At 41.6% G+C, this 26,898-nt stretch overlaps 1 protein-coding gene and 1 long non-coding RNA gene across 5 annotated transcripts in view; both read left to right on the forward strand.

Annotated features, from left to right (window-relative positions):
• The window catches only part of maml3 (mastermind-like transcriptional coactivator 3), a 639,372-nt gene that overhangs the window by 591,742 nt on the left and 20,732 nt on the right, over positions 1 to 26,898 (forward strand). For 3 of the 4 annotated variants that reach the window (XM_069925342.1, XM_069925339.1, XM_069925341.1), the window contains 2 exons: positions 3,491 to 3,745; positions 11,929 to 12,028. In XM_069925342.1, the coding sequence (XP_069781443.1) occupies positions 3,491 to 3,745; positions 11,929 to 12,028 (355 nt within the window). The remainder of the gene's footprint in view (positions 1 to 3,490; positions 3,746 to 11,928; positions 12,029 to 26,898) is intronic. The other variant, XM_069925340.1, reaches the window with a different exon arrangement.
• Positions 12,589 to 14,743, forward strand: LOC138757664 (uncharacterized). Its single transcript, XR_011353797.1, has 2 exons — positions 12,589 to 12,725; positions 14,290 to 14,743. It is a non-coding gene; the product is annotated as an uncharacterized lncRNA (long non-coding RNA).

Raw genomic sequence — 26,898 nt, forward strand, 5'->3', positions numbered from 1 at the left:
CAATTTGTTGAATTTTCTCTTTGTTTAAAAGCCTCATTTAGCCATGTGTGGTTTGCAATATATTTCACCATATGTTTTTTTGAATATTTTGTTTATAGCTTCTCAGGTTTAGACACGGTAAATTACAGTTTGTCAGCAATAATCATTACAAGTCAACATCAATTACCCTTGTCCATGTCATTTCTATACAAATTTACAAACAAGTCCAAACCTAATACCCCTTATCCTCTCTTCACCCCCCCCCACCCCCACCCCATTCCCTAAACCTCAAACACTCAACACACAGATGAGTGGGTAACCAAAAAAGACATTTAAAAAAACAAAACACCCAAAACATAGGGATAAAGCATATCAGGGAGTAGGTGTCGCAGCAGCCAGTCAAACAGAGAAAAGGGCTAAATATTGGTAATGGGTCAAATCTGATTACAATTGCTGAATTAACTGATAGCATCTGGCCTGTGTTCTGAATTCTTTCCTACCCCTTGACATTCTAATATTGGATCACCTTTACTTATTGTTCAATCACTGAGTTTCTCACAATTAATATCCTGTTGTCATCAGTGACTAAAAGCTGCATAGGGACAGCCATGCCAATATTGTGGCTACCAGAACAGATCAGATGCTGGGTATGCCAAGGCCAATGACTTGCTTTTTGGCACCATAAATCCTATCCACCAGCTGCACTTGACAAGTCAAGGGTATGATGGAGCACTCTCCATGTTTGCAGATGAATGCAGCTTTGACAACACTCAATAGAACCGCAGAACACTACAGCACAAAAACAGGCCCCTTCAGCTCTTCTAGTGTGCGCTGAACCATTTTGTTTTTGCCTAGTCCCACTAAAGACATCTATTTTCACCATGTAACTTAACTGGCAGTCAATGTTGCGTCTTCATCAGGGAAGGTATTGGGGTTACTCTGCCATACATTCATTACTGGGAATTGAGACTTAACTAAGAATTGAATTTGCATGTTTTGTTTTAGTACCTCAAACTCACAGTTAAAAACTGTTGCGCATTATTGTGAACTACTGGCTGACAGAAAATAATTTTGATTTGTAGAACCTATTATTTCTCTGTTTTCTGTGATTATTTATTAGATTATCCAAGAAATTATTATCAGTTTTTGTTAGTTGGCAATTCAATGGAATTCAAAAAATATCTTATCTGAATTACATTTCCTTGCTACTCAGGAAGAGACCATTTGACTGATCAATTCTTTGATGGTTTTCTGAGCATTCACACAAATCCCACTCTCCCATTTATCTCATTGTAACTCATTCTCTTGAATATGCCCATCCACGCTACTCCGCCATCCACCTACACCCAGTGTAATTTACATCACCCAGATAATGTACTGGCAAATAAGCAAATCTTGAAGTAGGGGCTCCACCTTAAAGCTCAACCTACATTATTTGCCTCCACGATGGCTGTTTGACCCACTGACTCCAAAGTAGAGGAAAGAAACAAGAACACTTGGGGGAAACAAAACTACATAGTCCCCTAGTAAGAGTCAGTGAGTTTTATGGCAAGGAACCAGGCCTTGGGCCTAACTTGTTCATGCCAATCAAGTTGTCCAGCTAAGTCAACTGATTTGCCTGTATTTGGCCCATTATCCTTCAAAGTCTTTCTTAGGGCAGAATGGTTAGCGTTGCAGTTAACAAAATGCTATTTCAGCTGGGTTCAAATTCAGCAATGTCTGTAAGGTCTGCATTCTTCCCACGCCTGCATTGGTTTCATCCAGGTACTCTGGTTTCCTCCCATATTCCAAAGGCATATGGAGTTGGTAGGTTAATTGGTCACAAGTGTATTTGGGTGGCACGTGTTTGTAGGCCGGAGGCCTACTTCAGTGTGCAAATTCATGTGCCTGGCCAGATCTGAGGTCCTGTAACTTCTGTAATTACCAATTGTTGTGAGTCTCCTTCAGGAGGTCCACCAAAGATCAGCCCAATCTTAATCCCAATCCACGCATCCGTCAAATTACTGATAACAATCTCAGTATAAAAACCTGTTTAGGAATAAACTAGTGAGATGTTAAGATTAGCTCCAGCTGACAAGATATGACGTTTGGTAACACATCAGAAATTAAATTGTTCATTAATATCTTAAGAAGAAAATAATTTGCAAAGCAATTCTCTCTCTCTCTCTCTCTTCCCCCCCAACCCCCCCTCCCCCACCATGCTCTCCCTCCTTGTCTCTCTCCTTCACCCCCCCTCCCATTCCTTCTGACGTGGGGCCTATAAGTTCAGTTTGTAACCAAACCCCCAGCACCAGCTTCTCGGGGCAATTAAGGAATAAGCAATAAGAGCAGCCTTACTAATGATGTGCACATCCCCAGAATAAAATAACCTGAGCATGCACAGAGTCAAATAGCCTGCCACTTATTATTGCCTGGACTCTCAAAGCATTGACATCTGGGCACAGTACTGTAGGGTTTTTTTTTGTCTCCATGGACCTGAGCTGAAATATGATTATGAACCGTCAGCCTCAGGAGAAGAATAATGGGAGAAAATTAGGAGTGCTGAAATAAATGTAAAAATAAATCTTTTTTTTTTAAATGTGATTTTTCCCTCCAACTGAGCTGTAGCCCTCAGAATGTTTAAAACAAATAGCTCTACGGGCTGCTGTGTGACACATGTAAATATTATTATTTGCAATACTGCTTTTGTAAATTTATGCATGCAATTGTCAAAAGTGAAGGTTGTAATTATCCTTTGAAACAAGTGCATGCTTTCTTCTGATAAAGAAATGTTCTTTGTGCTGTGTATATTTTTCAATGCTGCAACTCTTAGAATGTCAACCTTTTAATTTACCGAATAATGTCTTAATATTTAAGTGTAATAAACAAGCCAGTAAGGCTGTGGTATATTGGAAACCTGCCTGCCAATCGGTGGCACTGTACTAGTGGCAGGGGAGACATAACATTTTACTGTAACAATGCCAGGCAAAATTAATCTTCAGTTGAGAATGCAGCATCATAGTGCTTTATGTGAAGCCACTGGTTGTTTAAAAGGCTGAAATAGAACTACAACTGCTAATCCATCTGAGTTTCATCATCTATAGGAAGTCACTTGGTACACAGGTGAAATATGTGAGCCAGGTTATATAGTTTAATCTGGTTGGAGTTTGTATTACACAGTGAATACCAGCTGTTTCACATTGCTAATGAGCTACGGCATATTTCATATATTCTGGTCTCCCACTTCCCATATACTTTATTTCTCCACTTTAGTCTGGTCAGATGGAAAGTTATTGTATGAAGATGAATCTTTCTAATGAGCTGAATAACTATTTCCAGAGGCTTTGGAACCAGCTATCTCTCTCTCTTTATCATTTTAGAATTGTGCATGAGCACATCACAAATTGCTGGGTAGGGATTTTTGTTTGTCTAATTGTTAGTATGGGTTTCTTCTGTGCGTGGCATCTTGTTTGTGGCTGCGTTATGTTCTGTCTGTTCTTTGGCCACTAAGTCAGTTCTTTTGTCCACACAGGATCATAATCCGGTGGGAGCTTCTCGTCCAGCAGGATCCATACAGCCCCCTGTTCCAGGTCCTGGTACTGGGGCCCCAGTGCCAGGCTCCGTGACCGGTAACCCTGGAGGCCCTGGTTACCTTGGAAACCAGCAGCAGGCAGTCATGATGAAACAGTTGTTGATGGAGCAAGAGAGACAGAGAATGCATCAGATTCACATGATGGAGCAGCAAAAGCAGCAGCTATTCAGGGAGCAGCAGTTTCTGGCAGAGCAGGTAAATGTTTATTATTAAGCAGGATGGGCTGGATCCCTCTCAATCTTCACATCTTCAAAGGGACATTGCCATTTGGAATTCCTCAATGAAATCCAGAACCAGTCTAAAATACTGCTGAAAATTGAGAAAACTGTGATTTTGCCCTGTTCATTAATTTCTCATTACAGTTTCACATGCACTCTGTCTATACACATTTACTGAATTTTTTTTTTAAATTTGTCTCTCCTTCTTTGCACCCCTGTTTCACAGCAACATTAAAAAAAGAGCAACAGGAATTGGCCATTCAGCCCTTTGAGCCTACTCTGCCACTCAATACTATCACAGTTAATTCTCTTATCTCAATACCATATTCATGTTCTCACCAAGTCTGGAAACCTTTTGCGACGAGAAATTTAACTATCTTCTGAAATACGTGCTGCAACTTGTCCTCTGTGGTATATTCCACAGGTTCTACACCCTCTGAGTGAAAAACATTTCTCCTCATATTGGTCCTTATCCAAGATAACCCTTGTTATCGATCCATCAGCTAGGACAGACATCGTCCTTGCATACAACCAACTTTATGCTTCCTCATGCTTTCCGTCCTCTTTGGTTTTTCAAACTTAGTTACAATGGAATCCCTTTCCCTCTCCCACTCTCCTGTTCCCCATTTGTCCTGAGCAGTCATTCAGTGTTGAAGGTCTGAAATGAATCACATCCTGATGTCAGTTGCTTCCACAACCCTCACCTTGGTTCAATGTTTGATGCCGTTCCATCACATAAATTCTGTAAGTTTTTCAAGGTTTGACTTAACTGCCCTGTTGTGGATTCAGTGGGACCCTACCAGAACCAGGGAGAGGCAGTGAAATGGCCTTTCTCAGCCACATAATCAAGTCTTTCAGTTCCGTCATTTACCCTTGCCATTTGATTGAAACTTCCCTTTTCTCTCCTGCCCTTCTCTCTTCGAAGCTAGGAATTGTGCTGAGTTGTGGTTCTGTAGATGAAGGTTGCTTAGGCAGTCATTCACATGGGAATCTAGACAGTGAATGTCAATCAACCAGTTCACTTGGGAAGGATAATGGTACCTCACCCAGTCTGGGCCTAATCTCACATCATCATGCACATTTATTGGCAGGGATAACTAGTTAAAATCATGGATCTGGATTAATAGATATTTAAACCCAACTCAGGCCAAAGTCGCTTCGCACAGCCAAGGTTTGAACTTGCTCTACTCTCATACCAGCTGTACGCTGGGTCAAAGCAGCCTGATTTTTTTCCCCACAAACTGTGATCCCAAACTAATGCCAAGTGCACAGTACCGTTGTAGTGACATTAGGAGCCTTCGTACTGTGCATTTTGCAGGACCACTGAATATGAGCAGGATAGAGAACTCAACCGTGAAATCAATTGATTTCTTCCTATTTTTCTGGTAGAGCACAGTACTGGAACTTGTTTGATAGCTTTTGTTCAACTACTTTGTTCCCTGTCATGCAAATATATTTATAAACTTTTGTTCCTTCCAAAAATAAGAAGGGCACAACATCATGTGTCTCTGGGGCAGATACTGAACCATCATCATTTGCGTAGTTATGGAATCTGTCCAATGCCTTGGAGTACCCCCACTGCGCCAGAATGAAGCAGGGATTTCCGATTTTACCTGACAATCTGTAGTAGCCAACGATGTGGACAAGGACACATCCAAGATCAATTCTAAGTGAATGCAAATGTTGTTGGACTACTGAGCCTGAGTTGAAATTGTTACGAGCCCAGAGGACCCCAAAACCCAGCAGCAATAGATATTCATCAAGACAAATGGTTACTTAAACAAAAGTTGCTTTTAATTATCTTTAAACATGAAAACAGAATCACACTTTAACTTATCACTATTGACTTAAATAACATAACTTAACCCCCTTCTAATTCTAAGTTCACGTGTATGTAATGTGTGTCTAAGTTCAGAAAAGTTCTTTGATTCACAGTCCAATCTCACTTCTCATTCCTCCAAGTTCACTGGCTGCAAGCAATTCTTATACTGTGCACAGAATTTAACATTTATAAAGTTCACCAGGCTTTGGTACTTGAAAGGTAAATGGTTCTTGTCGGTTTTCAGAGAGAGATTTGTTGTACACTGGACACCCACAATTGATTCCTTTTTAATCAGCCACTTCAGTGTCTTGCTGACGAAACTTGCCCCCTCAGGGTTCTCCAGATGATAACCTCTTTCTTTCAGGTCACCACAGAGTTCCTTTTTTTTTTGTTTCTGTTATTTCAAGTGAAACATTAGACAGCCAGTTCTCTCCTCTTGCATGAACCACAAGGGCTTTGACCAGGCAGAACCAAGCACTCACAGCCCATCTGCCAAATGGGGCTTTCCACAAGCTTGCCAGCTTGTCCTGTTCCAGTCCCAGCTTCTGCTGGTGACTGTAAAACTGTAGAACTGATCTCTCTCTCCCTCTCTCAGAGAAAAACCTGTTTTACTCTCTTTGCTTTCTAAACCACATGACCCACTTAGAACTGCAAGTTCCACTGCAGACAGTCTGCAGCTCCAACAAGTTCTTTCATCTGTTGCCTTTTTGTAAACAACAATCCATTAGTGAAGTCTCTTGGCACTCTCCAAAACTCTTGCAAAGGCTGTGGGGCCAATATGTCTAGCATTAGCAGAGCTCCAGTATTTTAAATAAGATCTGTTTTAAAGTGTTTGTATGTGTCCTACTCTAAAAAACCTGCCCCAATTTATCTCCCAAAAACATATCTATATACTGTGACAAAATGTAGCAAGTGCCCATTGTCCACAATCAGCTACGTGTGCATCAGGGTTTCTGACAACCTCACATAACCCAGAAGCAGGGAAGCTGAAAGTTTCATGAGATGTGAATGGCTGCAAAGGTGATGGTCCAGTAGAAAAGTGGACGGTAGCAACCAGTTCATCTAGAAGTCACTGAACTTGCTCTTGTTGTTGGTTAGAAATCAGACTCTTATCTCCTGAGTCATTATTTCAAAAGTTCCCACCAACAATAGTAAACACAAAAGTTTGCAGTTGATGAGATTGTAGTAAAAAACACATAGAAATGCTAAAGGAACCAAGACACTCTCGCAGCATTCATACAAGGAAAGGATATACTGTTTTACTGACGTTTTGGGTCTGAGCCCTTCTTCAAGGAGTAAGTAAAGAAGAGGAAGGCACCAGAATAAAGACTGAAGACTGGCAGGGGGAGGAGTCCAGACCAACAAAAAGCCAACAATTAAGGCCTATGAATGCTGTGAGACCGGCAGAGTTCCTCCAGCATTTCTGTGTGTTTTTCCCAACTACATGGGAGAAATAGGAGATATCAGTTCAGAAGTAATGAAAATTCAGCATTTTAGTTGAAATCTGTTTAGATCAATCACTTATACTAACTAGGACACATGTTCCATATGTTCAATCAGGACCATCTTTGCACAATGATATTTAAACTATTATCAGTTCTAATGTCCAGAATTTTGCTGTGAAAACTTAAAAAAAAAACAATTTTTTTCAGGCAAAAAGAAAAGCGTTCAAAAGCATGGGTTTGACTGATCTTCGATAGGGGCGACCAAGTTTCACCATGTGTCATTTACACTAATTTTGCTTTTGATAACACCTGCTCACACTACCTCACTACTGTGGAGTTTTGATCCACTGACAGTGTTCTAACTGGCCAAGATTAAAACCCATTTGTACTGCATCGAATATGCACGTATCCAACTAAATATTTGATGGCTTCCTTGATGGCAAAACCATCTCTTTATGTGGCTAAAAGGAAATATGCCATTTAAAAATATATCTAACTGAAGCAGAGGCCATGGGGTTTGACAGCACAGGATGCCCTGTTGTTATTACAAAAGGGACTAAACTGACTCCAGAAAGTAAATTGTGGTCAACACTAATTTATTTCTGCAAATAAAAGTTTGTTTACCCCCCTCCTCAAACTGTACTGGAGCTGTTGTTTAAATTGGATAGAGAGCCACAACAACTCTTCTGATCGAATAGAGATGGGCAATCATTCTATTTCCCATGCCCAGGCTAAAGTTAATATTCTCATTATTTATTTAAGTGGCGTCCAGAATCTTTACATTGTTGTTGGTTACACTTATAACCTTATAACAGTGCTGCTTCATTTTGCTTGCATGTAAACTCAGTAACATGAATAGCCTCAGGTTCACCGCAGTGATAACAAATTGGATTTTATGAAGCACCATTCCCACAGGCAAGCATCCAAAGATCTGCAACCTGGAAAAACACTCAAAAAATTCTTGCTGAAATAAGGAAGAAATGTTCTGGCCCAACTGTTAATGGAGGAGCAAAAGAAGGAAGCATGGACAATGGGCCTTAGTTCCTGGGCATTCTGCCAGATCCCCTCAAAAGTTACAGTGGATGATTGTGTTTTCGGGGAGATTACATTGAAAAAGAAACAGAACCGTGGAGGGATGCAAAATGAAAGGAATGAAATGTTAAATTTGAAGTATGGAGAAACGGCCTGAGAAATCTGCTGGGTGAAGACGGGAAGATGCAGGATAAGCCATGTGAAAAACTTATGGATCAGAATTTATGAACAAGTCACAAAATTTGTTGTTTTGCAGCGGCATCACAGGGCAAACATTCATATAAAACACCTTGCAAGAATAAATAAAAATGTTGTACGAAAAGTCAAAGTAAGGCAGTGTCTTTGGTTCATTGATTATTCAAGAGTCTAATGGCAGCAGAGAAGAAGCTCTCCTTGTGTCGCAGTGCGCTCTTCTTTAGGCTCCTGTATCTTTTTTCCTGATGGTAGCAGAGTGAAGAGGGCATGGCCTTGGTGGTGGGGGTCTTTGAGGATAGAGGCTGCTTTCTTAAGACACCACCTCTTTTTTTTTATTAAGAGACCTGGTCTCACTGTATTGAGCAGGCTGCACTGTGAGGTCTATTCACGGGCGCGATTCGACTACTGATGGGCACGGGGGCTTTGACCTGCTCCGTTTCTGACCTGGGCTGATTCACCTCTCTTCACACAACCTAGTGACGCCCGATTCCTCAGGAGACACCATATCGATGCCCAACTTAGTGAGGACACCCGCTCAACACAGGCCCCAGCAGCCCAGAACTCCTGATCTCAAGCGATCCGACAGCCTCAGCCTCCGAGTAGCCGGATTGCAAGCACGCGCCACCGCACCCGGCTACACCACCTCTTTTTGATGTCCTCGATGGAATGAAGTTTGGAGGCCATGATGTCACAGACCGAGAAACAACTTGTCCTGAGCACTGGCACCTCCATACCAGACAGTGATGCAACCAGCCAGAATGCTCTCCATGGTACACCTGCAGAAATTTTCAAGTCTTCGGCGACATACCACATTTCCTCAAACACCTCATGAGGTTTAGCCCCTGGTGAGCCTTCTTCATGATTGCATCAACATGGAGGCTTCAGGACAGATTCTCAGAGATGTTAACACCCAGGAATTTGAAGTACTTGACCCTCTCTATTAGAACCCTCAATAAGGATTGGTTCGTGTTCTCTTGACTTCCTCCTGAAGTCCACAATCACCGTAGTTTAGTGATTCCTTTGAAGTGATCTGGTCTGGTGGCGGCAAAGCCATGAATGAAGGTTCCAGGAGGCTCATTAGAAAAAGAAGCAAATAATACTGTTGCAGAAGAGGCAAAGTGAAAATTCACCCCATTGTTATGGTGGAGATTCCAAAGTCTCTTATTAATCAAAATGTATGTCTGTTCACATCAATATATTTATTAATGTGGGGGCGACTTTTACAATGATCTGCACAATTGCCCAAATCATTTTTGAGCATGAATATAGAAAGTTGGTGATTGAATGCAGCTCAAAAAAAGGTTTTGGTGTATTTATAGTAAATTAAGCTGTGGATGCGCAATAAGCTGTGGGGAATCTCGAAGACACTGCGTTCAATCCTCAATGTGGCCTCTCTCAGCAGCTGTCAGCAAAAGAGGTTGAGTGTGATTTTAAATATGTATGTAAAGTTGTGAGAGACATTCACAGCTCAATGTTCAAAATTCAGATTTATTGTCAGGATACATACATGACATCACATGCAACCCTGAGGCAGAATGTCTACTTATTGTAGTTGAAAAAACTGTGCTCAAGAAAAGATATATATAAAAAAGTGAAAAATGTAAACCAAGAAATAAATGTAGACAAACTAACCATGCAATACAGAAAATCAATATTCAGTAATAATTACTGTGCAAAAGAAGAGTCCTTCATTGAGACTCTGATTGAGTCTGTTGTTTTAGAGTCTGATGGTGGAGGGGTAGAAATTGTTCCTAAACCAGGTGATATGAGTCTTGTGGCACCTATACCTCTGTCTTCATGGCAGGCGAGAACAGAGCATGTCCTGGGTGGTGTGGATTCTTGATGTTTGCTGCCGCTCTTCGACGGCAGCGTTCCACGTAGACTTTCCTGTGATGTATAGGGCTGTGACCTCTACTTCTGCACGGCTTTCCCCTCAGGGGTATTGGTGCCCCCATACCAGGCCTAGGTGCAGTTGATCACTGCACTTTCCACTACACATCTGTAGAAGTGTGCCAAGGTTTTCGATGTCATCCCAAACCTCCGCAAACTCCTGAGAAAGTAAAGGCGCTGACGTACTTAATTCATGATGACATTCGTGTGCTGTGTCCAGGAAAGGTCCTCCGAGATAGATTCCTAGGAATTTAAATTTTTTCTCTCTCCACCTCTGATTCCCCCAATAATTACTGGATCATACACCTCTGGTTTTCCCCTCCTAAAGTTCACAATCAGCTCCTTGGTTTTGGTGACATTGAGTGAGAGGTTGTTGTTGGTGCATCATTCAGCCAAGTTTTCAATCTCCCTCCTGCATCCTGACTCATTGCTATTTTTTATACAACCCACTCACTACGGTGGTGTCATCAGCAAATTTGTAGATGGTGCTGTTGTCCGAGCCACACAGTCACAGGTGCATAGCAGGTTGAGAAGGGGCTAAGGACACAGCCTTGTGGTGCTCCATTACTGACGGAGATTGTGGAGGAGATGCTCTTACCAATCCTCACTGATTGTGGTCTGGAGGTGATGAAATCCAGGATCCAATTACATAGTGGGGGTCCCAGGTCTTGGATCAGTTTTGAGGGGAAGATTGTGTTGAATGCTGAACTGTGGTCGATATATAAAGTGCATGATTACATGTTTTTTTTTACCCTGAGTAGAGCAATCTAAAATTAAAGGGCATAGATTATAGGTGAGAGGAAAATTTTAAAAAGGATCTGAGGGGCAACTTTTTTATGCTGAGGGCAGTGAGTATATGGAATAAGCTGCCGGAGGAAGTAGTTTAGGTTGGTACAATTACAATAATTAAAAGACATTTAGACAAGTGCATAGATAGGAAAGGTTTTGAAGGATATGATTGAAAAAATGAGATTACCTGATGTAGATAACTTGGTCGGTATGGATGAGTTGGGCTGAAGGGCTGTTTCTATGCTATATAACTCTATAATTGTGACTCGTGAAATCTACAAATATCTGAGGCACTTTGTGGTTGTGAAGAGAAAACATCTGTGAAAACTTATTGGCCTGCATTTCACAGGTGTCGTTCTGGTCTCCAGATGCAACTTGGTTCCAGTAGTCAGGAACTCTCCAAGAGGGAAGACACTTTCTGCAGGGACAATGATTACTTTAGTGCATTTCAATGCACTTTAAATTATCTGCAATAATCTACAGTTGGTAAAGATTATATGAAGTTAATTTTACTGCAAATTACTATAAATTAAGACATTTGAGGGGGTAAGTTGGTGTTAGTTTCGAGTCACACGTTCTAAAACACTGCTCTGAAAACCACCACGGTAGGAGGATACACTCAGCTTTCACAAGTAGGGCAGGTTGTACAGTAAGAACATGACTCAGAAGATTTTGGTTGACCTTTAACACTGTGGGTTAATTTCCTACATCAAAGATCTAACACTTATGTTCTCTGGCCATTATTTCAGTTGGGTCAAATGTGCAAATGATTTGGAGAAATCCAAAAAGAAGGGAAGAAAAATAAAGGTGACTTTAAATTTTAGTGGCTGATGGGAAAAGATTGTGTTTTTTTTTAAATTAAGAAAATGTATTGGAGAAGGTAGACTGAAGTTGTGCTACAACTTTTCCGGAGACTGTCAGGACTGCTCTGGCTGTTGCAGTACAGTTGTTTACCCAGAATCAATGGGTTTGCTTTCCTTCCATCAGCAGCATGAACAGATGCAACGCCATCTCCCCAGACCACATCCACAGTGCAAGGACCAGCAGAGGAATCCGTATCCTGTTCAACAGGTCAACCAGTTCCAAGGTAAGCCTGTGAAACATGCAGACTGATTTGTAGAGCTGAAAGTGTGATATTAAATATGCTTTTAAGGCTATAGATTGGTTATTCTTTTTGAGTGGCCACAGTTCATTGGCTGGCGGGACTAGTACGGGTGGGCCATTTTGGTGGATATGGCAAGATAGGCTGAAGAGCCTGTTTCTATGTTATATGACTTTTTCATTCATAAATAGAGAGAAACAGGCCCTTCATCCTATTGTATTCTCAGTAACAATTAACCACCCATTTACACTGATCATACATTATTCTCTTCAACTATCATTAATTGCCCACAGATTCTTTCAATCGGGCAATTTACGGTTGCAGCAAATTAACCTACCACCATTCAGCATTCAGGGCTTGCATTTTTTTCTGTAATTTTCTACTCTGAGAATACAATTGCCCTTTACCTCTGAATGAAAATATATCCATTCATGCACTCCCAGTGACCAGCCAACACACTGTAATAGGCATTGTGTGGTGCCTAATACTTGGGGTGTTGCATCAGTGTGACTTCACATGCAGTGAGTGATTTATTTGAACCTGGACCTCCTTTTCTACAAGTTTGTTTTATTGTTAATGGGCATGTAGAGAAAATCGTAAGGAAAGAAACCTGTAATTTTCCAATATACCATGTGTTGCATGAAAGAGTCAGCTGGTGGTTTGGGATTGAACGTTCCATCTGGTCAGTGCTTTGCATTGAGGCATTGATTCAGGGAATTTTTTACCATACTAATTTCATGCAATTTGCTGATAGGAAATTGTACTGCATTGCAATGATGTTGAATGTTGCTTGGGAGCAACTGAAATGTAACCTGGTTTGGAGCAAAAAAGAAGATTTGAGCATTATTAATGAAAACTCTGCATTCCACTAATTCAATGAAATAGGGAGTGGCAAGACTTTGCAGTGTGATATTGTATTCTCAAATCTGACCTTGGAAACCTTATGAAGGTGCTGCATCTTAGATTAGGAGTGAAGGAGTCCATATAGAGTATATGAGCTTTAAATTTCAGTCAGAATTTCCACAAGGAAAACATTGCTCCTGGTGAGGCAAACATTGTAATGTATTATTACAATGAACATGCATCACAAGTAATGGACATAGTTGGGCAATGTGTTATCCTAGTGATAAAGTGGCTTTTAATTTGTTTTATTTCATCCAATTAATTTTCTGTGAAAGATGCATACTGACACCATAAAGTAAGTAGAATAATTAAACACATTTCTCAACTGATCAATCTCCAGATTGAAATCAAACATGCCAATGTACAATTGGCCCTTTCCCCTCTCCCCTTTCCTATCCTACCAGAGAGAGAGACGAGGGTCAATTTTGTGTGATACCTACTCATAAAGAGCAATTTTAGCAACAATTTCAGAATTAAGGTTGGGGCACATGCTTTTCCTGGATCTTGAATGTAAATTCATGCCTAAACTACAGTGGTGTGTATGGGGCTAAGGAGATGATCTGACACTAAACATTTAGTTCCAGCCCTTCTTTCTTGGGTAATGTAGTGGGAGGAGCTGCATTTTGTTTTTCCCTTACTGAACATCTGAGATTTCTGTTACCTTGGTGAAATGCCAGCACTTTGTGATAATCCACCTTGGTCATCAAACATTGCTTCTCCCTCTCTGGGAATGCAGGGACACAGACTACAGTGGACAACCATGAGATCAATCAGTCTGTAAAGCAAAGGCTGCTCGCTAACACCACAGGAGAGATTTTATGACTTGGTAGGGTTCGATTTGTAGGGTTCAATTCCCTACACATTAGCCCTACAAGAACAGTTTCCTTCCAAGGGATATCAGATTCTTGAACCTCCCCTTTATCCATCAATCATGGACTTCTCCAACACCACAGAAGGACTACCTGCACTATTGCAAAGGCACTTCTTTTCTTGCCCTAGGATCTTTGAATATTTATTATCTACCTTTGGTATTTATTGTCTTTTTTACTGTACGCTATTGTAGTCTTTTTTTGTGAAGTCCCTGTTCGACAACAAGAAGTAAGAATTTTGGTGCACATATACATTGTACAATATATATGGCAATGCACTCATTATCATTACAGGTATGGGAGCAATTTTCTTGACATGTTAGATCATTAATGTTTCAGGAAGCTCAGGCTATCATGGCAGATGCTAGATGATCTTCGCAACATAAAAGAAGATCTGCTGTCTAATGGGCCTGCTTGATATTCTCCACAACTGGTTGTAAAAAATAAACATTTATGCCTGGGTTTATTTTACAGGGCTAGACAGAAGACAACTGGCATGTTTTTGAAGGTTAGACATTATAGTAACCTGGCTACCATGCAGGCAGCCGGAAAGACTGAGTTTGCAGCTCCAATTGGTATTCCATTGATGTAGACTGGAACACATTTATCAAGACTCCCAGGTTACTCAGGAATGTTTATTAATTGGAAGGCCTTGACAATCAATTGGCATGTAAGCAGAAGATCTTCCACTCTTAGACCTCCAGGCAGTTGCTATGACTCATTCACCCTCTGATAAGCGATCTTCCTTCATGAATTCAAACTCATTTATGGCATATCTGCCTGAAGAATTTGGTTCTTGATCCTCAAGAAAACTCAAGTGCTGACCACAAGGAAAGGCCCAAGAAACAACATCCCAGAATACTATTACCGACAGTTACCTTTAGACTTAATTATTAACCTCAAATAAAACTCCACCAGATTTATCAAACATGTTGTTTTCATAAATCTGTATCACCTGTGCCCAATCCTATCACTATTTTCCAAATGGCATTTTACCATTTCCCTAATAGCATTTCCTCTATTACAAGGCCCTTTCAAACTGCCATATAAAATGGGGTTAACCGGGCAATTTGCACATGGCAATTTGAAAAAGTCTAATCGGGTCAACCCAGATAGAACCCATTAAAACTTATCTTGGCGTCCTGGTCTGATGGTTTGAAAAGGGAAATAACCGACCCAGCTACTCCGATGTCAGTGCTTGCATGTATGTGTCACAGGGAAACCCCTGGCTGAGGTGCTGCTGCCATGATTGGGGAGCGGGGGGAAGATTGGGGGTGCTTTCACGGGGAGAGTGGTCGCTGCCGTGATTGGGGGAGAGAGTGGGGGACTCCGATGTGCTGTGCTGCGAACGCCACTTCGGTTTGTGGAAGCAATTCAATATGGGAGTGTGGGAGCAATGGCTGTCTTCCTTGCCCATAATTCCCCCAATCCGCTGGAACCGCTCTGCCAGCATCATCGTGGGGGCAGGATTCTGCTTAAATTGCCGGATTGACAATTTAACAGGTGGGTTCGTCTTCAATTTGAAAGATGCATCCTGCACCCTAAACCCAGTAAATGCACCCGAGTCCCAGGAGGGCTACCTGGGTGCTGCAGTTTAAAAGGGCCTACTGATGTCAAACGAACTTGTCTGTAATTCCCTGTTTTCCGTCTTCCTTTCATAAGCAGTGATATTATATTTCCAAACTCTGTTCTGTGCGAATGATTCGAGAAACTGAAGTTCTGCAAGATAGCTTTTTTCCTCATCTACAAAAGTTTTAAAAATGTCTTTTTTATGTTTCTTGCGACATTACTCTTGTATTCTACTTTGCTTTCTTAATTTGCTGAATTTTGAAATATACCCAAATCCTCACACTCACTGCTCAGTTTGATCTAAAAACCTCTTCAACATTTCTTGTTAGTTATGGCTGGTCCACATTTCCTGATAAATTTTTTTGTGCCAAAAAGGGATTATATATATTTGCCAGACACCAAGTTTAAACATTAGCCCATTGCTTGTTAACTTTCAATCTAATTTCCTAATCCCCATAGCTATCTTATACAGTACCACTTACCTTTATGGTTTGCTTTGATTATATTTAAGATGCTGGTTTTAGATTAAACTCAATCACTTTCAAACTTTATATAAAATCTTGCCATTCCTAATTGCACCTGAAGTCCAAAAGTATCATTTAACCCTTTGTTGTTGCACAATAACTGATCTTCATGTTGGTTTACAACGTACTAATCTGGAAAACCATCTCTTGAAGCTCTATGAATTAATCCTCCACACTATTACTGATATTTGGTTTACCCTGTCTATGTAAATTGAAGTCCCCATGATTATTACCCTGGATCAAATAGTACCTAATTTTCTGATTTCTATACACCTTTCTTTACCACAATTGAGTACAGATCTTTCATCTACAACAGGGCTGTTGTCTGGTCCATTAGTCTTTAATATATTGAGTGTTCCCATCCATTTCTGGATGTCATGTGGAATGAATCAGGTTGCATGAAGACTGGCTTCTGTAACATTGAGGACTCAGGTGGAACATTCACCTGTCGTAGCTGATGAAAACAGATTTAAATGTTTCAACCTCACCTTAGTGGACAGATTAACTGAACTCCCCCTCTGATGAGAAGCAAATGCACAGAGACTTCCTTCTCTGTTAGGTGTGTAATAATCCCACAAAAATCATGAATAAATGTGCTAGGAATGCAAAATTTTGATCTGACCCATTGGCTAAGGGATTTCATAGCTCTCTATTTGTACATTTTGCTGTTTAGTGCACATGCAGTTCTGTTTTGCCATTTAATCGGGTGAAACTTCATTATTATATCTGAACCTATGCACTCTTTATTAACCAGTATTCACAGGAACAGAAGAGTGAAAGATTTGCCACTGCTGATGGTTCCCCAAAGTGCTTCATTACTGTCCAAATTTAAGCTTCTCAGCCTATTGTGTATGGACCATTTATTTTATCATCATATTAGTTCCACACAACATGATGGAGAGTCCCCTAGAGCAGCCATTCTCAGCGGGGGCCTTAGGACCCATTTCCCCCACCTTGAGGGACACAGCACATTGAAGGGGGCCACAGGTTGAAATCATAAAATATTTTTATCTTGTTGGTAGGAGAGAAGTATAGAAGAAACTGACTAAACTTGACGACTTCACTCGGAATGGGGCCCATGAACTCTGATCAGAGTCCTGGAGGGTGGTGGGGGGCACATACGAAGAAACTGATTTAGAACAACCCCATGCAACCTTGCCATCTATGCAGATGGCCCTTGGCTCTTTGTAATTTCACATCAGCTGCAGGCTACTTGTAACCAGTACCTCACCACATATGGTCCCCACATTGAACCGACTCTCAGTGAGCACCAGATCAAATAATGGGATACTTCTTCACTCTGCAGTGGCGGGGACCTGACTTGGATGTCAGCTCTTGGAGTAAGGGAAGAGGCTAATTAAGAGCTGCTTAGACCTCGAATAAATGTGAATAGATTTTGAAATGAGGAGAAACTGCAAGGTATGGGGAGGAATTAAGTATGTATATGACATAATCTTCACTGAACTCCCTGATGGTGGCACAACACTGCAATTACTCTGCCTTCCAGGCCACTGATCTGAAAGACACAGCATTGTTCACTGCCAGTCTATTATTGCTGGTGCCAAGTGTGCAAGATTCAGCTGCAGGGGGAAAGGTATTGTCTGAGAATGTGGTGGAGCCCATGTGTGAAACAGTCATGGTAGTAGTGTGTAAGAATGTGGTAATGCCCATGTTCAGAATGTGGTGGAGCCCATGTGTTAGAATGTGGTGGGCCCGTGTGTAATAATGTGGTAATGCCCACGTGTTAGAATGTGCTGGGGCCTGTGTGAGAGAATGTGGTGGGCCCATGTCTGAGAAAGTGGTGGGGCCGATGTGTTATAATGTGGTAATGCCCGTGTATGAGAATGTGGTGGGGCCTGTGTGTGAGAATGTGGTGGGACCCATGTATGAGAATGTGGTGGGGTCCGTGTGTGAGAATGTGGTGGGCCCATGTGTGAGTATGTGGTGGGCCCATGTGTGAGTATGTGGTGGGCCCATGTGTTAGAATGTGGTGATGCCCATGTATGAGAAGGTGGTGCATTTGTGTGTGAGAATGTGGTGGGACCCATGTATGAGAATGTGGTGGGGTCCGTGCGTGAGAATGTGGTGGGCCCATGTGTGAGTATGTGGTGGGCCCATGTGTTAGAATATGGTGATGCCCATGTATGAGAAGGTGGTGCATTTGTGTGTGAGAATGTGGTGGGGCCTGTGTGTTAGAATGTGTTGATGCCCATGTGTGAGAATGTGGTGGGCCCATGAGTGAGAATGTGGTGATGCACGTGTGTTAGAATGTGGTGAGGCCCCTGTGTAAAAATGTGTTGGGGTCCGTGTGTTGGAATGTGCTAGGGCCCGTGTGTTAGAATTTGGTGGGGCCAGCATGTTAGAATGTGGTGGGGCCCATATGTTGGAATGTTTTGAGGTCCATGTGTTATAATGTGCTGGAGCCTGTGTGTTAGAATTTCATGGGGCCCATGTGTTAGAATTTGGTCAGGTCGTGTGTGAGAATGTGATGTGGCCTGTGTGTGAGAATGTGGTGGGTCTCGTGTGTTAGAATGTGGTGGGCGCTCGTGTTAGAATGAGGTGATGCCCATGTGTGAGAATGTGGTGGGCCCGTGAGTGAGAATGTGGTGATGCCCATGTGTTAGAATGTACTGGGACCTGTGTTTGAGAATGTGGTGGGGCCCATGTGTGAGAATGTGGTGAGTCCCGTGTGTTAGAATGTGGTGGGTCCCGTGTGTTAGAATGTAGTGATGCCCGTGTATTAGACTGTTGTGGACCCATGTGTGAGAATTAGGTGGGGCCCGTGTGTTAGAATGTGGTGGGGCCCATATGTGAGAATGTGTGGGGCCCGTGTCTTAGAATGTGGTGGGCCCATGAGTGAGAATGTGGTGATGCCCGTGTGTTAGAAGGTGGTGGGGCACGTGTGCTAGAATTTGGTGGGCCCCGTGTGTTAGAATGTGGTGGGGCCCATGTGTGAGAATGAGTTAGGCCAGTGTGTGAGAATGTGGTGATGCCCGTATGTTAGAATTTCGTGGAGCCCATGTGTGAGATTATGGTGGGCCCATCTGTGAGAATGTGGTGATGCCTGTGTGTGAGAATGTGGTGGGTCCCATGTATTAGAATGTGGTGGACCCATGTGTTAGAAGGTGATGGGGCCCGTATGTGAGAATGTATGGGGCCCATGACTTAGAATTTGGTGGGACGCATGTGGTGATGATGCCCGTGTATTAGAATGTGGTGATGCCTGTGTGTGAGAATGTGGTGGGGCCAGTGTATGAGAATGTGTAGCGGCCCATGCGTGAGATTGTGTTGGGACAAGTGTTTAAATTGTGATGAAGTCCGTGTGTTAGAATATGGTGGTGTCCGTGTGAGGGAATGTGGTAGGGCCCGTGTGTTAGAATGTGGCGGGGGCCGTGTGTTAGAATGTGGTGGGGCACATGTGTGAGAATGTGGTGCGGCCCATGTGTGAGAATGTGTAGCGACCCATGCACGAGACTGTGTTGGGACAAGTGTTTAAATTGTGGTGAAGCCCGTGTGTTAGAATATGGTGGTGTCCATGTGAGGGAATGTGGTAGAGCCCATGTGTTAGAATGTGGTGATGCCTGTGTTTTAGAATGTAGTTGGGACTGTGTGTATGAATGTGGTTGGGCTCCTATATGAGAATGTTGTGGGGCCCGTGTATGGAAATGTGGTGGGTCCCGTGTGTGAGAATGTGATGGGGCCCGTGTATGTGTTTGTGAGATGCCTGTGTTTTAGAATGTGGTGGGCTCGTTTGTTAGAATGTGGTGGGGCCCATGTGTGAAAATGTGGTGGGGCTCGTGAGTTAGAATTTGGTGGGGCCCGTGGGTGTCAGTATTTGAGAAAGAGGTGGGGACCGTGTGTGAGAATGTGGTGGTGCCAGTGTTTGAGAAAGTGGTGGGGACCATGTGTTAGAATGCGGTGGGTCGTATGTGTGCAAATGTAGTGGGGCCTGTTTGTGAGAATGTGGTGCCGCCCGTTTGTTAGAGTCTTGTGGGGCCCATGTGTTACAATGTGGTGGGGCTCCTGTGTTAGAATGTGTGTTAGAATGTGGTGGGCCTGTGTGTTAGAAAGTGGGGGACCCGTGTGCTAGAAAGTGGTGGGGCCCGTATGTTATAATGTGGTGGGGCCCGTGTGTAGAATGTGGTGGTGCTCATGTGTTAAAAATGTTACAGGGTCCAGAGGACCCCTAAAACCAGCAGAAATAGATATGCACCACAACACAGGGTTATTTAAACAAAAGTAGTCTTTAATTATAATTGAACAAGAAAACAGAATTAAACTTTAACTTATTACTTAACCTACTTACTTAACCTACCTAACCTACTTAATCCCCCCTCCAATACTAAGCGCAGGTTTGTGTAATGTATATTTAAGATTAGAAAAGTTCTTTGGATCACAGTCCAATCTTACTGGTTGCAGGCAATTCTTGTACTGTGCACAGAAGTTAGCATTAACAAAGTTCACCTGGCTTTGGTGCTTAACAGGTAAATAGTTACCACTCAGGAGGGTTCTTGCTGGTTTTCAGAGTGAGATGCCTTTTCCAGGACATCCACAACTGATTCCTTCTCACTCAGTCTTGCTGATGAAACTTGCCCCCTTCAGGGTTCTCCAGATGATCCTCTTTCTTTCAGGTCACCTTTCTGACTGCCAGTGTTTTCCTTTGACCAGTCAGCCTTCCAAAGTTTGCCAGCTTGTCCCTCTGGAACTGATTTCTGTGTCCTCTTTCTCTGCTTTCACACTCTCCCTCTCTGAGAACAAAACTGTCCTTCCCCTGCCTGCAAAGATCACATGCTCTCCCAGGCAAGCTGCTGAATGTTGCTACTTTGTTGCTCATCTGCAAAAAGCACTCTGCAAAAGTCCTGCAAAAATTCTGTGTTTTAAAATGTGTTTGTGCAAACTACTCTAACAATTCCTCCCAAACCACCTCTCAATACTCTGTCACACCTTCCCCCAATAAAGGGAATTTTAACTCTTGAGTTAAAATTCAATTATAACTAAACTGTCTTAAAAATCACTAAAGATATAACAATACATAATATATAACATGTTATAATACAGTAATTCAATTTTGAAATTATTTTTATACTCGATCAATTTTAACATCTTGACAAACAATCTACAATCACATTATTACACCTCTGATATGGTTAATTTGCAGATCATATTCTTGTAATATCAAACTCCAGTTTAACAATCTTCTGTTTTTATTCTTCATTTTATTCAAAAACACCAGAGGATTGTGGTCAGTAAATATCACAATTGGTTCATGAGAGTTACCAAGATGTACGTCAAAATTCTGCAGAGCAAATATCATAGCTAACAGTTCTTTTTCAATAGTTGAATAGTTCATTTGATGAACATTGAATTTTTTTGAAAAGTAGGCAACTGGATGGTCAATTTCGTTATGTTTTTGCAATAAAACTGCACCTGCTGTTCCCTCATTGGCATCCACTGCTAAAGAAAATGGTCTGTCAAAATCAGGAGATTTTAACACAGGGCAATGGCATAGCATCTCCCTTAAATTTTCTAAAGCTGCCTGACAATCTTTCATCCACACAAATTTCTCCCCTTTCTTCAAAAGATTTGTTAAAGGAAGAGCAACCTCAACAAAATTTCTGCAAAACTTCCTAGAATATCCTGCATTCCTAAAAACCTTCTCACTGCTTTCTTGCCATTGGGAGTAGGAAACTCAGAAATTGCATTCACCTTAACTTGAATAGGTGCAACTTTGCCATGGCCAACTACAAAACCCAAGTATGTTACCATGGCATTTGCAAATTGACTTTTTGCTAAATTAACAGTTAAGTTTTCTTTGGATAATCTTGCAAACAATTTGTCCAGTTGCCTTAGATATTCTTCCCATGTGTTACTTTTTGTGACCAAGTCATCAATATAAGCATCTGAATGGGTTAACCCTTGGATTACAAAATTAATCATCCTCTGGAATGTTGCAGGGGCATTTTTCATCCCAAAAGGTAGAGATTATGCTCATATAAACCGGATGGAGTTACAAAAGCTGAAATATTCGTTCCTCTCTCAGTTAAAGGCACATACCAGCAACCCTTCAGCAAATCCAACTTAGAAAGAAATTTAGCTTTGCCAATTTTATCAATACAGTCATCTATTCTCAGAATAGGATAAGCATCTGTTTTAGTTACTGAATTAACCTTCCTATAATCTGTACAAAACCTGACAGTTCTATCTGGTTTAGGTACCAGAATACAAGGAGAAGAGCAATCCATGTTTGAAGGTCTAATAATGTCATTCCTCAACATATATTCCACCTCCTGATCCATGATTTTACTCTTTTGAATGTTTATTCTATATGGGTGCTGTTTTATGAGATTTGCCACTCCTATATCTACATCATGGTAAATCACTGATGTCTTTTTTGGAACATCAGGGAACAAATTTGTGTATTTCAGAAGTAATTATTTGAACTGCATCTGCTCTTGTAACTTAAGATGGCTTAACTTTTCTTCCAAATTTTCCAAAATTGTTGAGTTAGAGAGGCACACAGGAACTATCGTTTCTTTAAGGTAAGCAATCTCTTGAGATTCCACCTGCATTGAATTTGCCCATCGTTATTGAATGAAGATCTACCGGGACCAATGCCTGAAGAGGGCGCACAAAATCAGTGAACCGGTACGGACTCGAAAGGCCAACATGGCCTGTTTCCGCTTCGTAAATGGTTATATGGTTATCCTCACAAGATTCTGTTTCCATAATCTTATGATCCACCACTTCTTCCACTCTGTCAACAGCCAACACCTCTGATACAGATTGTTTCCCACTACCCTTATTCTCATAATAAGATTTCAACAACAATTCACCCTCCAAGTAATATCCACAAACCATTTCTTTAATCTCCTGTTCAGTTACTGCTTTCTCCCTTAAGAGAGCAAGATCTGCATCTATTTTCTGTTGCTGAATTAACTCTTTCCTTGACAAAGAGAAATCCTCACCCTCACAATGACTCTGCTCTTTCAAAAGTACTTCAGAAGTACCGGGCAAATCTCTATCAACTGGATTTTCTTCAGCTGTCATCATTTCCTTAGTCACAGACCTAGTTACCACACATGCAGGATATATCTCACCATCCTCTCTTTCCATATCCTTACTAGGCCGATTTGTCAATCTTAAAACTGATCCAACTTTATATCCTCTGCTAAATCATTCCCCAACAAAAATGAGACATCCTGCTTTGGAATTACTCCTACTACAACAGGTCCTTTGACTAATTCTGAATTCAGCACAACCTTGTGAAGCGATATTGACTCTACCTCACCTCCAACACCTTTAATCAAAGTTACCTCCCCTGTATTAGTCCTTTTATCCACAGTTAAAATACTTTCCAACAACAATGACTGAGCAGCCCCAGTATCTCTAAGAATTTTAACTTGAACCTGCGGTTCTCCCTCCTTTATTGAGACAAAGCCCTCAGACACAAAAGGCTTCAAAATATCCATGACCTCCGTACCAGGTTTGGCACCTCTGCTCTCCTTAAATTCCACTGTTTGAATACATGCTTCTGGTAAAATCTCTTTTTCTCTTCTCTTTTTCAGGACTAGGCAATTTGCAATCACATGACCAGGTTTCTTTAAAAAATGACATACAAATGAGAAGTTCTGTCCTTTCCAACCTTTCCTTCATCTTTTCTTTTAACATTTTCTCCAGACTTTATTTCAGGACAACTATCCTGCTCCAAACTAACCAAATGAACTTTTGTGAATCAGAGCTAAATGTGTGTGTGCAAGCTGCTCTAACAATTCCTCCCAAACCACCTCAAAATACTCTGTCACAGAATGTGGTGGGGCCCATGTTTTAGAATGTGGTGGGACCCATGTGTGAGAATGTGTGGTGGGGCCTGTGTGTTAGAATGTGGTGGGGCCTGTCTATGAGAATGTGCTGGGGCCCATTTATTAGAAAGTGGAGGGACCCATGTGTTAGAATGTGGTGGGGCCCATGTGTGAGAATGTGGTGGAGCCCATGTGTGAGAATGTGGCGGGTCCTGTGTGTTAGAATGTGGTGGGGTCTATATCTGAGAATGTGCTGGGCCCGTGTGTCAGAATGAGCTGGGCCCGTGTGTCAGAAAGAGGTGGAGCTTGTGTGTGAGAATGAAGTGGGACTCGCGTGTGAGGATGTGGTGGGGCTTGTGTGTTAGAATGTGGTGGAGCCCATGTGTTAGAATGTGGTGGGGCCTGTGTGTTAGAATGTGGTGGAGCCTGTGTGTTAGAATGTGGTGGGTTCTATGTGTGAGAATGTGGTGGGCCCGTGTGTGAGAATGAGGTGGGACCCGTGTGTGAGGATGTGGTGGTGCCCATGTGTTAGAATGTGGTGGAGCCCGTGTGTGTGAATGAGGTGGGGCTCGAGTGTGGAATGTGGTGGTGCCCATGTGTTAGAATGTGGTGAGGTCTGTGTGTGAGAAAGTGGTGGTGTCTGAGTGTGAGGATGTGGTGGGGCCCGTGTGTTAGAATGAGGTGGGTCCCATGTGTTAGAATGTGTTGGGGCCGCATGTGAGAATGTGGTGGGGCCGTGTGTGAGAAAGTGGTGGGGCTGTATGTGAGAATGTGATGGACCCGTGTGTGAGAATGTGGTGGGCCCATGTGTAAGAATGAGGTGGGGCTGTATGTGAGAATGTGGTGGGGCCGTGTGTGAGAATGTGGTGATAAAATAAATGTAATTGAATCACGGTGAGTGGATAATACTGGTGCGTTAGTGATGGGCTGTTTTCCATTGAGTTCTGCCTGTAGCGAACAGCATATTGATGCCTTTGGTCGCCTAGGCCATTCTTGTTACATCATTCTTTGCAGCACCCCACCCTGAGGCCATTTACTCCTGCCAATGTCCTCAGGCATTGCAGTCCACTCTATCACCAAAGTTTTGTTTCTTGGAACCCATTTTCCCTTTCCTCGTCTTCAACTCATTCACAAGGAAGCAAGACCATGTTGCAGATTTAGAGTGATATCTTCTCTGTTTTAACATGACTTACTGCAAGCTTCCCAAACAGTGGGAATAAATTGCCTCTTGATTTTCAGGCTACATTCATCTCCCCTTTCACAGATGCAGGCAAAGCATTAGTTAGCTCCAGCTATTTTCAACTGGTGCTCACTGCTCACAATTCAGCACCTTGTGGATCTGTCTAAGATTGTTAGTAGCATGACCAGCACTGCAGTAATACAAGGGACATCAATGAGGTTCTCAATGCATTCAGCACCAGGTTATCTATCCTTCAGGCAAGTTCATTGCCAGCACTGTTTTTCCAACACTATCCAATTTCTACCTAAAACTGATGGTGGCATGTGCATTGCCATTATTCCAGTGAGCTGTTTGTAATGATGTTCTGTTAATGCTTTCCTGACAATTAATTGTTTCAAATCAAATGCCAATGTTACATTGAGGGAAAGTAGTGAATGGCTGAGAGTAAGTTTTCTCTGTGAAATTCAATGTAACAGTGGGGGGTACCTGCCGTGAGCTTGCTTCTTAACTCTGACACATGTTTTACCAAAACAAGTTTCTGCCATTGAGCCACCTGGAGCATTATCGAGGATTCAGCCATGTACTTCCTTTGATCTTTGTTATTTGTGAAATCGCCTCTTTGCTCAATGAATCATTTTCACATATGGGATTTGCCAAAGCATTCAGATGGATTTGCAGAGAACTGTGAAACTAAATGTTAACACTAACAGGATGACTCACTCATCAGTGAAATCACAGCAACTCAAAACAGCTCGTACTCTGTTCCCACCAAGGGCCTTTTTGGAAAGACACTTTGCATGCCATATTTATAATTTTTTAAGTGTGCTTTACATATGTTAAGAGAAAACCCCTCCTTTAAACTGAAACACAAAATTGTAACGCAATACGATTTTACATGTAATTATCCCCAATCTTAAATTGCCTTGTAAGGTTTCAATAATTAAAGCACTGTCAATACAGGAGTAATGTCATTATAAGTATGGGCCTGAGCTAAGTAGATCAGTAAAGGCTCAAGTTCATTCCAAATAATTACAACAGACAGGTATTAGATTTGTTCCAATTATATTGCTCGAAGGAGAGAATGCTAACTCCCTGATCAGTCAGATCAGAAGTTAATGAAGGTATGAGAGGATAGTATGAAATCTCTCCCTTACAATCTAACCTCCCAATAAAATATCCCAGTAAAATATGATGTTATCATTGGTTATTTAGGCTCTCACAAGAAGAAATGCTACTTGTATAGTGTACAGATTAACCCTAACCCTAATATTAATGAAATAAATCACTCCCAGTCTTCATGGAAGCCATTATTAAACAAACTGTCTTGGACCTGAAACATTAACTGTTTCTTTCTCCTTAGATTTTATGCGACACGTTGAGTCCTCCAGCATTTTGTTTTTATTTTGGATTTCCAGCATCCGTAGTTTTTTTTTAAATTTTAACCAAAAAATAGTTGCTGTCTGTAGAATTACATGACACCATTAGCCACTATTTTAATGAGATGGAAACAGTGTTATCTTGCCATCTGCTTAAATGTCTGCAAGATAGGATAAAGAAATCCTGCTTCATTCCATTATTTAAACATATACCCCAGTTATGGGAATGGCCTCATTCTAAGGGCCCTAGCTCATATATGAGCTGAAGGATATCAGCATATTAAATGCTTCTGGAATTTATTTATCTGAACCTCTTTCTCAGCTATTTTAGCAGAGATATATATATATTTATATTATATTATACCTCAGTTTAAATAGCCAGGAGTGGAATTTTAGGCAGAAGAGATTATCATTCATAGGGTTATGCACTGTGGTACAATTTTAGGCCACTTTGAAACTATTTAACATCCAGCGAGCATTTCATTTTTACATTTACACAAAAGAGCAACTTATCCTTTCCTATTTTAATTTTTGTTTCACACTGAAGTTCTGGCAAGCACATCCATGAAGATTAGCTACCACAAAAATTTACCATTGCTTCTTATTATTTTCTGCTGTCTTCCAACAGTGATCCC

The sequence above is a fragment of the Narcine bancroftii genome, chromosome 3, assembly GCF_036971445.1.
Source record: "Narcine bancroftii isolate sNarBan1 chromosome 3, sNarBan1.hap1, whole genome shotgun sequence".
Lineage (NCBI taxonomy): Eukaryota > Metazoa > Chordata > Chondrichthyes > Torpediniformes > Narcinidae > Narcine > Narcine bancroftii.